The 14,162-nt window shown below is 37.6% G+C and overlaps 1 protein-coding gene across 2 annotated transcripts in view; it reads left to right on the top strand.

Annotated features, from left to right (window-relative positions):
* CSMD3 (CUB and Sushi multiple domains 3) overlaps positions 1–14,162 on the top strand; it is a 1,267,615-nt gene that overhangs the window by 973,571 nt on the left and 279,882 nt on the right. For both annotated transcript variants that reach the window (XM_062189471.1, XM_062189472.1), the window contains one exon: positions 5,077–5,271. In XM_062189471.1, the coding sequence (XP_062045455.1) occupies positions 5,077–5,271 (195 nt within the window). The remainder of the gene's footprint in view (positions 1–5,076; positions 5,272–14,162) is intronic.

Genomic DNA, 14,162 nt, shown 5'->3' on the forward strand with positions numbered 1-14,162 from the left:
ATCCTTGCTCTTTATAGGAGCAAATTCTATATGAATTCGGTGCTCATCTTTTCCATGAATGTATGTTTATACATGTTTCTATAGATCATATGTGTACATACCCTTAATTCTATTTTAATGCAAAATTTATATTCTACATATATATATATATATATTTTTTTTTTTTTTTGACAGGCAGAGTTAGACAGTGAGAGAGAGAGACAGAGAGAAAGGTCCTCCCTCTGCTGGTTCACTTCCCAAATGGCTGCTACAGCCGGCGCACTGTGCTGATCCAAAGCCAGGAGCCAGGGGCTTCTTCCTGGTCTCCCATGCGGGTGCAGGGCCCAAGCACTTGGGCCATCCTCCACTGTCATCCCAGGCCACAGCAGAGAGCTGGATTGGAAGAGGAGCAACCAGGACAGAACTGCCGCCCCAACCGGGACTAGAACCCAGGGTGCCGGTGCGGCAGGCGGAGGATTAGCCTAGTGAGCTGCGACACCAGCCTTATATTCTGTATTTTTAGCTTATACTTCCTTCTGATAGTTGTTTTTCCCTTTACATTGTTTTAGAGATGTTAAAGACTTGTAGTCTTCATTTATCAATTTCTTATAATTGTCCATTATATGACTGTATTGGAATTAATATATACATTTTTCTACTGATAAACACCTGGGTTGTTCTTATTTTTCACTACAGAAATGAGTTATGAGAAAATGAATATTCTCTGACATGTCTTCCTGAACATATCTGTGAGAAACTATTCAGGACTTTTATGTAACTAAATGAGAGAGGGATTTCTGGGTCAAAGTCTCTGAATCTGCAATATAACTCCATATTGCCAAGTTATTCTCTGATTTTAATCTAGATATCAGGGGTGGTTAACAGTTTCAGGTATTCCACTGTTCTTAACAACCAGTATATTTTCTGACATTGTAACTTGTTAATCTTGAATTAAATGTTTCTTATCATTTTTATTTATGAGGCAGAGAGACAGAGATAGACTAGATTACACGATAGATAGGCAGATAGATAGACAAACAGATAGATGAATAAAGAACCCTATCTGTCACTTCAATCCCCAAATGCCTCCTACTTCTGGAGTGCTGGGCCAGGGCTGAAGCCAGAAACCAGGAGCTCAAGCCAGGTCTCCTACATGAGTGGCAGAAACCCTTAAGCCATCACTGCTACTTACCAGGTCTGCCTCAGTGGAAAGCTGAATCAGGAAGGCCAGGAATAGAATTCAAGCTCGCCCTATGGAATGTAGGCTTTTTAACCAGCATCTTAACCTAAAGGATAAGATGTCCAACCCTTTAAGTGTCATTATTATTATCCTTTTCCTTATTACAATTAACTTGGGCATATTCCCCCTACTTTGCATATGTATATATTTTTAAGTTAATAATCATATCCTTATACTTTTTTTTACTATTAACAATTTCATCTACTCATTTGACAGACAACAGGAAGAGTACCCATCCACTGGTTAACTTCCTAAATACTTGCAACAGTCAGGGTAGGACTAAGTTAGGAGTGGAGAACTCAGTAAGGGTCATCACCACTGCCTCCTGGAATCTGCATTAGCAGGAAGCTGAAGTCAAGAGCTAGAGCTAGTTATCAAACCCAGGCACTGCGATATGGTGTGCAATTGTCTTAACCAATGTCTACATCAGTAGGACAAAATGTCTGTCCTCTATTGAAATTTTAGATTTAACTTTTGAGATATATTTTTTCAACTTTCATTTAATAAATATAAATTTCCAAAATACAACTTTAGGATTATAGCAGCTTTTCCCCCCAGGACCTCCCTCCCACCTGCAACCATCCCATCTTCCACTCCCTCTCCCATCCCATTATGAGTATTACTTTATTTTACAATGGTAAGATTGCCAAATGAATTGCATAAGCTGCATAAATCATTATTAACACAAAAATTAAAGCAAAAAGAACACATAAGAGTTCAGGCAAAACAAAATACATCATGCTGATCCGAAGCCAGGAGCCAGGTGCTTCTCCTGGTCTCCCGGCCATTGGAGGGTGAACCAACAGCATAAAGGAAGACCTTTCTCTCTGTCTCTCTCTCTCACTGTCCACTCTGCCTGTCAAAAATAAATAAATAAATAAATAAATAAATAAACAAATAAAATACATAATCATTCAATCAAATGCATCATTTCCCTGCTCTCTCACCTCCTTTCTCTCCTCATTCCCTCAACATTTCCTACTTAATAATTATGATTCATTACTCCTTCCCATATATGAGACCTTATGTTTATACTTCAACAGTATTTCTTTTCAGTGATACTCCTCAAATCCAAACTACTTAATTCTCTAGGCAAGTCTTCAAAATCTCCTGTCTTCAGGAAAATTCTGTTGCCTGCTTCAGGATATCCATGGTCTATCTTTTCTAATAAGTCACCCAATTTCCTATCTTTATTTCAAGACATTCTTCCTCTTTAAATATCCAGTTTCTTAAAACTAAAAATGTCGAGGGTGGCGCTGTGGCACAGTGCGTTATCGCCCTGTCCTGAAGTGCCGGCATCCCATATGGGCATTGGTTCAAGACTGGGCTGCTCAACTTCCAATCCAGCTCTCCGCCATGGTCTGAATAAGCAGTAGAAGATGGCCCAAGTTCTTGGGCTCCTGCACCCACTTGGGAGACCCATGTGGCGTCCTAGCTCCTGGCTTCAGATTAGCACAGCTCCAGCAGTTACCACAAATTGGGGAGTGAACCATGTTGGAAGACCTCTCTCTCTCTCTCTCTCTCTCTCTCTCTGCCTCTCCTCTCTCTGTGTAACTGACTTTCAAATAAATAAATAAATCCTAAAAAAAAAACTAAAAAAGTAAAACGGCACTAAAAATTTTTGTAGTAATCATACAAATACAGACATAAATTTGTACCCCAAAAATGAACTGACAGATATAATTCATGGAAGGCCTTAACTAGTAAAAATTAATTTAAGTTCTGATGTCCGATACCTTGATGTAGAAATGTTAGTTTCAGTAAGGACAAAAATTATAAAGTTTTCCATAAGATTTGAATTAAAAATTAAGACATAAGCTTTATTATTTATGCTCAGTGCTATCTACTAATAGCTAAATAAGGGTAATTCAAAGATTTTATAAAAAAATGGAATTAAAGTATGATTTTACTTCAGTGCTAAAGATTTTGAATCTGAGTCATACATATTTCTATATATGAAAGTATCAATGCCTATATAAATGTATCTATGTATCTACATATATGTATATAGTTAGAAGAAATAACTTATGGGGAAAACTAAATATTCAAATAATCTAAGATAAAGTTACCGTCTAACAAATTTTATTTCAAGACTACAAAGAGACAAGATAACTTAAGATTCATCCAATGAGCAAATCATTATTAAGGCAAATAAAATTAATATTTATAACAATAATGCTAACAATTTGTCTGCCTCATAGTTTTACTAAGTTAACTGAAATAGCATATATAAAAATAAACAAAGGCAGTGTTAACTTAAAAAAAGCTATTCACCACAGAATTAAAATAGTATAGAAATGTAATAATCAGATAAATGAATCATCTCTAATTGAGAGTAGCAATACAAATTGCTGCAGAGGCAATATTTTTAAGTTGGTCAACATTATTCCCTTTCCTCAAAATATATGATGTTTGTGTCATAGTTTCCCTGACCTGCATCAAAACTTCAGGGAAAACTTCAAAGAAGGGAAAGCAAACATTTCAAAAGATAGATCTTTTGAAACTAGATTCATCAAAGAGTTTAATCCTTCTATAAACCATAAGTTCAGTCCTTCTTTTGTTTCTCCAAGGACTGGTTCAATTTCAGGAAAGCCAGCCCTAAATGCTAGAGTACTAATCTGCTTAAAAAATTGTGTTGTGTTTTTCTGCTTGTCTAAAGAAAGCCTCAATGTGTGGTTTTATTTTTAAAAACAAACAAATCAACCCCTATATCACTAAAGCTTCATGCTTAGTGACCAAATTTAGTAGTCACCCGGTATCTTCTTTCCCCTAGTAATTAAATGAACTTAACTCAGCATAGGCCCTGGAATTACTTCTGCTTACATTAACATGGGAAGAGTGTACTTCAGTAGAGGGAAGATCTTTCAATAAAGAAATATAGGGCTGCATTGTGGCACAGTGGGTTAAGCTGCAGATTGCAGTGACAACATTCCATATCAGAGTGCCAACTTCACCCTCTGCTACTCCTCTTCCAATCCAGCTTCATGCTAATATACTGGGAAGGCAGTAGAAGATGGCCCAAATACCTGGGCCCCTGCCACCCACGTGGGAGACCAGAATGGAGTTCCTGGCTATTATGGCCCTCCCTCCCTTTCCTTCTTGTCTCTCTCTCTCTGTATTTATGCCTTTTGAATAAACAACAAATAAGACTTTTGTAAAAAAGGAAGTATTATAAGCAGTTCTGTTTCTGTTCCAAAATGATACCATTAAGATAATAGTGCATGAATTCTAACTCATAATATATTGTAATACATTCTAAAATTTTAGATTTGGCTCGCTCATTTATTTATATATAAGAGAAGGGGGGAAGAGAAAGAGAATGAATATCTTCCATCACTGTTTACTCCTCAAATGCCTGCAGTGACCAGGCAGGGCCAAACCAGGAAGCCTGAAGCCTTGAACTCCGTTCATGTAAATGCCACGGACTGAACTACTTGAGTCATTGCCTGCTGTCTTCCAGGGTGCATGTTAGCAGGAAGTTGGAATCAAAGTGGAGACAGGACTCAAACCTAGGCTCTTTTTATCGGATAAGGGCATCATAAGCAGCATTTAACTACCAGGCAAAACATCCAACCCTATGTTTGACTGGATTCACTAAATACTAATTTTAATGAGAATACCTATAAGGAATTTTATTCTCTTACTAATCGATATAATTTAGTAAAATGTCAGATATACTCAGGATTTCTTTGAACTTGTAGAATTCAAACCGAACGGATACCATTGCTTTACCTTCCAGCTTAGAGGAATAAACTAGAGGAACAACTCCTAAAGACTTTGTAGATAATAGTATTTTAGATAATATATGTTTTGTTTTAAGGTCATATTTTAAAATAATGTGTTCTACTATTTTACAGCAAAACTCCGAGAGTCCTGCTTTGATCCAGGCAATATAATGAATGGCACCAGACTGGGAATGGACTATAAACTAGGGTCAACGGTCACCTATTACTGTGATGCTGGTTATGTTCTCCAAGGTTATTCAACACTCACCTGTATCATGGGAGATGATGGAAGGCCTGGATGGAATAGAGCCCTGCCAAGTTGTCATGGTAAAAATAAATATATTTTTGGCTGAGTTTTTATTATTAGAAAGAATCAAGAAATGTTTGAAGCCATTTCTATATTTAAAACAAAAATTAATCATTTAATGTATAATCTTTAAGTGTGGTACAGGCAATTCAGATTCTTTATCAAGGGTTTTTATATTGTATTTAAGAAAGAAATGGTTTTGAAAAAGTATTTCTATTCCCAGGTATCTAAAGCAATATGCCCATTATACGTCTTATCCTATAGTGAGAAGCTTGACTAAAGTCTCAGAACTTGAGCAGAAAATTTTGACTGACTGCTAGGCTTTAATTTAGAGTTTATAAGTAGGAAGTAAGATACTAGAATAGTAAACAAGTCAGGATATATATAAGCAGATGAAGTAAAGCTTCCTATTATAAGGTATTTGACATTTATTCTGATTCAGGAAACCATTGATGGATTTTGAGTAAATACATGATATAATCTGATGTTTTCTTTAAAGATCACTCTGCTGTGTTTATAAGATGCCGCAGAGAGAATAATTGATGGATAGAAACTAGTTGAGAGAGAGGATAAAAGATAAGAAATGACTGATGCTGTCTAAATGAGGATACAACTGTGCCATTAGATGAAATAAATCAATGTAGTGCAATTAAGTAAAATAAATTAAGTAATGGATACTAAGGCAAATTGTAAAATGCCAAAATAGGACTTTTGCTTATTTTTAATATGAAAATAAATACCCATTTGACCACAAATTCTCAGAACACAGTCATATTTTGTTTTTTTTTTCTTTAAATATTGACTTACCCAAAGAGAGCATAAGCTCCATGAAATAATGGACAGCATATTCTTGTTTAGCATATAACACATTAATTTATACAAATAGGCCTTTGGTAAATATTTGCTAACTTGAACTGGACCATATAAATTTACAAAGGGTATCTGTTTTAGAAGATAGATGTTTATCATTATTTGGGATTAAGTGTACATTTCAAATCTAAGGAAAATGTTTTAAGGAGCTTAAGATGGACACTGGGAGATTATGTTTGTCAGAAGTAGATCCAAAATGATTGCATCCTGTAGAAAGTCCTGCTCAGTGATGAGAAACTGTGGTTTTATCTCATGAGAGTGTCACATATATTAAATGAAAGCAGAACAGCATATCTGAACCTACAGTTAACTGTATGATTTTATAGAAAAAGTTTAGAAAATAATTTTTTTTATTTTTCAAACTTTGATAGAGATCTTCAGAAACTCTCAATTTATTATTTACAGATTTATCAGAATAAAGTAGAAGTCACATATCTCTCTTAACCCACAATTTAACTCAATAACAGGAAAGGTAACAGAACTCACAGAGTAACAGATTCCACATTTCCCCTTAAAATTCATTACTTGATTTATTTCATCTACCTGTGTTGCATTGACCTATTTTAATCTACTGACACAGTTCTACCTTCATTCAGAGCACCAGCCTCTCTTGCCTCCTCTCCTCTCTCCCAAGTACTTTCTGTCCTTTTGTTCTCACTACAGTCTTTTCTGGATACAATGATCTTTAAAGTATGCATCAAATTGTGTCATGTATTTGTTCAAAATCTACCAATATCTTCATAAATCAGAATACATGCCAATGATCTCATAATAGGAAGTTCTACCTCATCTACTAATATATACTGACCTCTTTACTTTGCATTCTGAGTGACACAGATCTCTCTGATTTATCTTCAAAGAACTGATCACACTTCTGCATCAGGGATTCTGCTTTTGCTGTTCTCTTAGCCTAGAATATTTTTTCCCCACCTTTCTTACTGATCAGTCCTTTCACTGATGTTAGGTACCCAATCATTTGTTTCCTGAATAGAAAAAGCATTCCTATTTGCCCTGCCCTTGATTCCCCAGAGCACCCAGGATGAAATCACTATCCATATCTAAAATTGCAACCATATATCCTTGGAAGTGATTTTTCTGATTATGTAAAACCCCAGGTACATATGAGGTCTCAGGGCTTTGAAAGGTAAATAAGTAAACATGAGAGTACTGGGCACAGTACCAATATAATAGTCTTGACCTTTTCTACTTCTATAGCATACAGTGAAAAATATCATTGATAGGCAGTTATAATATAAGAATAAGCATATTTGGGATATTAAATAGCCACTAGCTTGCCAGTTATTCCAAAGTGCTAATATCATTTATTCATTCCTTTTTGGCAGGCATTCAAAAGTACATGCCTGGTCTAGCACTAAGTATTAGGGATTAAAAATGTAAATTCAACATGATCCTTGCCCTTGGAGAGTTTACAGTCTATTGAGATATACACAGGTAAGGTCTATTGATAGGAATAAAAACAGTACTTGTGAACTCAACATGGAGGTACATCTGGTCTAATTATAAAAAGAGATCATGGAAAGCTTCCTAATCTGAACTGAATCTTAAAAGCATGAAGAAGTATACCACAGTATGAAGGGATGGTGTGTTCAAATCCAAGATTCAACTATGTAAAACTGTAGGAGCAAGAGTAGACAGGAAATACTGATAGAATTATACAAGTAATTCAACAGGGCAAAGGCCTAGGGAATAAAGACAACAGGTTACCTGTATTGAAGATAGCTTTCAAAAAATACATTTTATACTTTCACCATAACTCCATGAAGTAGTAACTAATAATATTTTCATGACACAGGTTCATTCACTTATTGAAAGCTATACTTACCCAGCAATATTGTTTTTGATGTGTGATCTTCATCACTTCTCTATAAATCAGCTGGTTAATTCTGCAAAGGTCCTTGCATTTTTATTTTTATATATGAACTGGAATATCTCAGTTGATTTCTTAGTCTGTTTTGTGCTACTGTAACACAAGATTGAGTGACCTATAAAGAATAGAGGTTTATATCTTACAGTTCTGGTGGCTAGAAAGTTCATCTTTGAGGGAAATGCATCTGGTAAGGGCTTTTTATTATTATTATTATTATTATTTTTGACAGGCAGAGTGGACAGTGAGAGAGAGACAAAGAGAAAGGTCTTCCTTTTGCCGTTGGTTCACCCACCAATGGCCGCCGCGGTAGGCGCACTGCAGCCGGCGCACCACGCTGATCCGAAGCCAGGAGCCAGGTGCTTCTCCTGGTCTCCCATGGGGTGCAGGGCCCAAGCACTTGGGCCATCCTCCACTGCACTCCCTGGCCACAGCAGAGAGCTGGCCTGGAAGAGGGGCAACCAGGACAGGATCGGTGCCCCGACCGGGACTAGAACCCAGTGTGCCGGTGCCGCAAGGCGGAGGATTAGCCTGTTGAGCCGCGGCACCGGCCTAGGGCTTTTGTTTTTAAAACAAATTATTTGAAAGGCAGATTAACAGAGAGGGAGACAAACACATACACACACACACACACACAGAGAGAGAGAGAGAGAGAGAGAGAAAGAGAGAGAGAGAGAGGAGAGAGGAGAGAGAGATTGATGGATTTTCTATCTGCTGGTTCACTCGCCAAATGGCTGCAACATCCAGATGTGAGCCAGGCTGAAGTCAGGAGCCAGGAATTCCATGCTGGTCTCCCATATGGGTGGCAGGGGCCAAAGTATTTGAGCTATCTTTTGCTATCTTATCAGGCACATAATCAAGAAGCTGAAATGGAAGCAAAGTAGCTAAGACATGATCCAGACTCCAGTATATACTGCTGGCATTGCAAGTGGTAGATTAAACTGCTGTGCCACAGTGCTGGGCCCTAGTAAAAGCTTTCTTGCTTTGTTATCCTATGATGTAAGAAAGAAAGGCAAGAGACACAAGAGACACAGTGGTGAAGATAAAGGGACCCAATAAACTCATCTTTTTATTTCCCAAGAATCCATTAACCCTGAGAATAACTGTTTCACTCCAAGATACCAGCATTGATCCATTTATAAGGGAGGATCCCTCATTATCTAATCATCTCTTTAAAGTTATACCTGTCAACACTCTTACATTTGGGATTAAGTATCCAAAAGAGGATTTTGGAGGACATATTCAGACCATGGAAATTTGTTAAATGATTTACAAACGATACATGGTACAAAGAATAAGTAGAGATATTGAGGATTCTCCATTTCTTTCTGAAGTCTTATTCCACAATAAGAATGAAAATTAAGGGAAGGGCCGGCACCGTGGCTCACTAGGCTAATCCTCCGCCTGCGGCGCCGGCACACTGGGTTCTAGTCCCGGTCGGGGCGCCGGATTCTGTCCTGGTTGCCCCTCTTCCAGGCCAGCTCTCTGCTGTGCCCGGGAAGGCAGTGGAGGATGGCCCAGGTCCTTGGGCCCTGTACCCCATGGGAGACCAGGAGAAGCACCTGGCTCCTGCCTTCGGATCAGCGCGGTGCGCCAGCTGCGGCGGCCATTGGAGGGTGAACCAACAGCAAAGGAAGAGCTTTCTCTCTGTCTCTCTCTCTCACTGTCCACTCTGCCTGTCAAAACAAAACAAAACAAAACAAAACAACAACAAAAAAAAATTAAGGGAAGACCTTCCTGAAGTTCCTATTAAAAATACCAGAAACCCATACACAAACAAACAACAAACAACAACAATACAGTTGTTTATCTGAAAAACTGAAATACAACTTTGAGTAGAATCCAAAGTCCTTAATAGATTTCTTTAATCTGGACTAATTCAGTTATTTTGAAAACCTACAACATTATTTTTAATACATTTGTTTCACTCATGCTAATGTAAGTCCTGGATTATTCAAAAAATAAATAAATACAGAAGAAATAAAATTAAGTAACTTGATCACTGATGTCCTCTGTAAAGTGCATAAAGATGAATATGTTAAAATTAGACATCCAATATCATCTAGCACCATTCTGTTCTGCCTCCATCTGCATGTGGAATAATAAAAGCACTTTTGGCCGGCGCCGCAGCTCACCAGGCTAATCCTCCGACTTGCGGCGCTGGCACACCGGGTTCTAGTCCCGGTCGGGGTGCCAGATTCTGTCCTGGTTTCCCCTCTTCCAGGCCAGCTCTCTGCTGTGGCCAGGGAGTGCAGTAGAGGATGGCCCAAGTGCTTGGGCCCTGCACCCCATGGGAGACCAGGATAAGCACCTGGCTCCTGCCATCGGATCAACGCGGTGCGCTGGCCGCAGCACGCCTACCGTGGCGGCCATTGGAGGGTGAACCAATGGCAAAAAGGAAGAGCTTTCTCTCTGTCTCTCTCTCACTGTCCACTCTGCCTGTCAAAAAAAATAAAATAAAATAAAAATAAAATAAAATAAAAATAAAAGCACTTTTAAGAAGAAGCTTCTTACTCTCTAAGATAAAAAGAAAATTTTAAAACAACCAAAAATGAAATTTATATAATTAATTTAGCTTTCAAACTCTAATCTCAAATTAGTAACTTCGTATGGCCTATGTTTAATGATGCTTTTTGTGCATATGACGGGATAAATAACCAAACTTTAACTACAGACATTCTGTGAAAATGGTATGACTAGCCTTAAACTAAAATTTTTATCATAAATATCCTTCAGGTTTACATTTTTTTGAGATATCAAACAATTCTGAAATCCCATTTCTTTTTGAATATGTATAGAGATTATCTAGTCTAATATACTGAGACATTTAGTATTAGATGTCACATAATATGTGAAATAATTAAAATGTTAGATGAAATATTCATGAAACAAAGGCCTAGTAATAAATTATTTCTATCAACAACTAAATGCCTTTAAGAATTTTGTTCATGAATATAACATTTATTTATAATGTATTTTATGGCAAAAATTAAAATATTATTGAGATAAAACAAAAAATTTTATTTTCTTATGGGGGTAGAGTGTTATTTCAAAAGGAATTAATTATAAGAGTAACTAATTCTATTGAGCACCTGCTATTTTCCAGGCACTCATATTGTCTCTTCAGATGGCCTCCTGCATACTAGTCTAGAAAGTCATGAACAATGTTATAAATAAATTCCTGCCACAATGAATTCCGGAGAAGGCTCTGTAGAGTATCCCACATAAGGAATAGTTTGATTACAAATCAATGCCTATGCCTAAGAGCATATTTTCTTGTGATCTTTGACTTAGCACTCATATTTAAACTCTGTCTTCAGAAGGCCTTGCTTTATACTAAAATGTTCCCTACCATATAGTCTGTATTTATACTACCATGTAGTTTATATTTCAGTCAGACATCAAACATACCTTCATGATGTGTTGCTGGTTTTACAGACAAACAGAAAAAGTATTTATACAAAAGCTTGAGTCAACCTAGTGATTCTCTTTTTATAGAAAGTAGAGTACATAATAGTAACTAAGAAGTCATAAGATTCAAGTGGTATTAAGGAATGGTATTAATTCAAATGCTATTAAGGTAATGAGACAAGAAATCTAAGCATAGTCAATTTTTCTACTCTTATTGGGAAATTAAAAATCCTAATAACAGAGTTCCTTTTAGAAAACCTAGAAAATATAGTATGCCATGTTGTTATTGATAAGCATATCTAGAATGCAGTACACATTCCAGGCAATCTGTGAAGGACATTACAAAGAGTAAACAGAATCATACAAATTTGTACAGTAAAGTAAGAAATAATTAAAATTTCTGCTATGTTGAGAGACAAACTAATGTACTTGTTTATTTGGTGCCTCGTATGAGGACTTTCAGTTCATTTCAGAGTTACATGTTTATAGCCCTAAAGCTTCAAAGTCTGATGACCCTACACTGTAAAACCAGCAGGTCAGATCTATTGAGTTTTCAAGAAGGAACTGTATGGGAGAAGAGTAGGCTCCTGCTTCCCTGTCCTTTGTTATAGAAAATTTCATCACTTTACATTAATACTTCAAGCAACAAATCATTCATACCAATATCCACAAGCTATACATTTTTTTTTAAATAAGATAAAATGGAGCCCTCTGTAAAAAAATACCAAAACACCAATCTATTGAGTTAGACTGAACCACACAGAATTAGTGAGTAAAGGTACACCATAATTAGGCTGTGGTTCTAAATCCCCTGAAGCTTAAGATAAGCCCAAGACTGGATATTTTTCCTCTTAATTCCTCACCTGAGTTCTGGGATCTTTCTGGTTCATGGAAGACCTGATCTATCTTGTTAGGAAAAGAGACAAAAGATTAAGAAACAAAAGTTCCCACAATACAACTATTTTTTAAAATCCCCTTAAGCCAAATCAAAAATAAATAAGCCATACTCTCCTGTAGGAAAGCATAAATAAGAGAATGACACACAGAAAAAAAGGTAGTTTGGGAGCAATCCAACTGGAAAAGGAGTTTCTAGACTTTTTGTATATTTTGATAAGTCCTATGGATACCTTCTTATAATCATCATTTTTAAATACATAAAATTGTGTAAGTACGCTTAAAAGGAAAATACAAATTATGTTTGAAGATATTATCAAAGTACATAAAATTATAATTGAACCAAATCTTTCTGATATAAATATGCTTATTAACAACTGCATTAAACTACAAGTTCTACTAACAAGACTTGTCATTGTTGCAGTTTTCTTTTTTTTTTAACTTTTATTTAATGAATATAAATTTCCAGTGTACAGCTTATGGATTACAATGGCTTCCCCCTCCCATAACTTCCCTCCCACCCGCAACCCTCCCCTCTCCCGCTCCCTCTCCCCTTCCATTTGCATCAAGATTCATTTTCAATTCTCTTTATATACAGAAGATCAATTTAGTATAAAGATTTCAACAGTTTGCACCCACATAGAAACCCAAAGTGAAACATACTGTTTGAGTACTAGTTATAGCATCAAATCAAAATGTACAGCACATTACGGACAGAGATCCCACATGAGGAGCAACTGCACAGTGGCTCCTGTTGTTGACCCAACAAATTGACACTCTAGTTTATGGCGCCAGTAACCACCCTAGGCTCTCGTCATGAGTTGCCAAGGCTATGGAAGCCTTCCAAGTTTGCCGACTCTGCTCATATTTAGACAAGGTCATAAAAGACAGAGTGAGGATAGTAACCAATGATCCTAAGAGTGGCATTTACCAGGTTTGAACAATTCTACAGCATTAAGTGGGGAAGAGGACCATCAGTACACACAGGTTGGGAGTAGAGTCATTGGTGGTAGAGTAGAGGTTATAATTACAAAGGAATGAGGCCCAAGTGCGCTAGACAGGGCCTAGAACAAAGGACAGAGTCATTATTAGATGTGCTAAGAAAGGTGCTGTCTAAGCTACAAGTAATTTTTCTGATTGAGAGGCAAATAGAACCTGATAGAAGGGGCTTGATAATAATCTGGTGGGCTTTAGGCCTTGTAAATTCAGAGGCCCAGACCTATCTATCTCTTCACATGGGGTATATCTTAAGGGAGGTGTGAACCTCCTAGGGGAAGGCACTCTGTTGACTTTCATTACTTGGCTGGCCTGGGAGGAGAGCTGGCCAGGTAAAGGCAGGGGGCATCTCTAACAAGAAATTTACAGTTCTGCCTGCAATGTTGCTGACCCTACTTGACCACACCCTCAGCTGCAGTGGTCACTTTGGAAGTTGGGCTGAGTGAAGGGCTTTTCAGCTTAGAGCCAATAAGATCTGTGGCTCTGACCTGGGCATCCTTTGACTCCAGGGCAGGTCCATTTCCAGTGATCCAACTCTTGGCAGAGCTGCCAGGGCTCTTCACAAGTTGACTTCTGCTGAAGCCCAGGCTTACCACATTGAAAGCCACTGCAGTGGACTGGCCTGTTGGGTCTCCTTGAGGGCAGATCACTGTACAGATCAGCCATGAATAGGCCTGCCACCCATTGCTTCTGATGCCTAGCTTTCTTTTCCTCGTGGTTTGTGTTAAAGCAGACCAGAGGATGCAAGTCAAGGGAGTGCCCGTGTCCCATCTCTAATCTTCGGTGGCCTGAACTACAAGTCTATAGTCACAGGCATGTTCTGTAGTAGTTTTTCTAAGGTAGACAATGCCCATG

Source organism: Lepus europaeus, chromosome 4 (genome assembly GCF_033115175.1).
Source record: "Lepus europaeus isolate LE1 chromosome 4, mLepTim1.pri, whole genome shotgun sequence".
Lineage (NCBI taxonomy): Eukaryota > Metazoa > Chordata > Mammalia > Lagomorpha > Leporidae > Lepus > Lepus europaeus.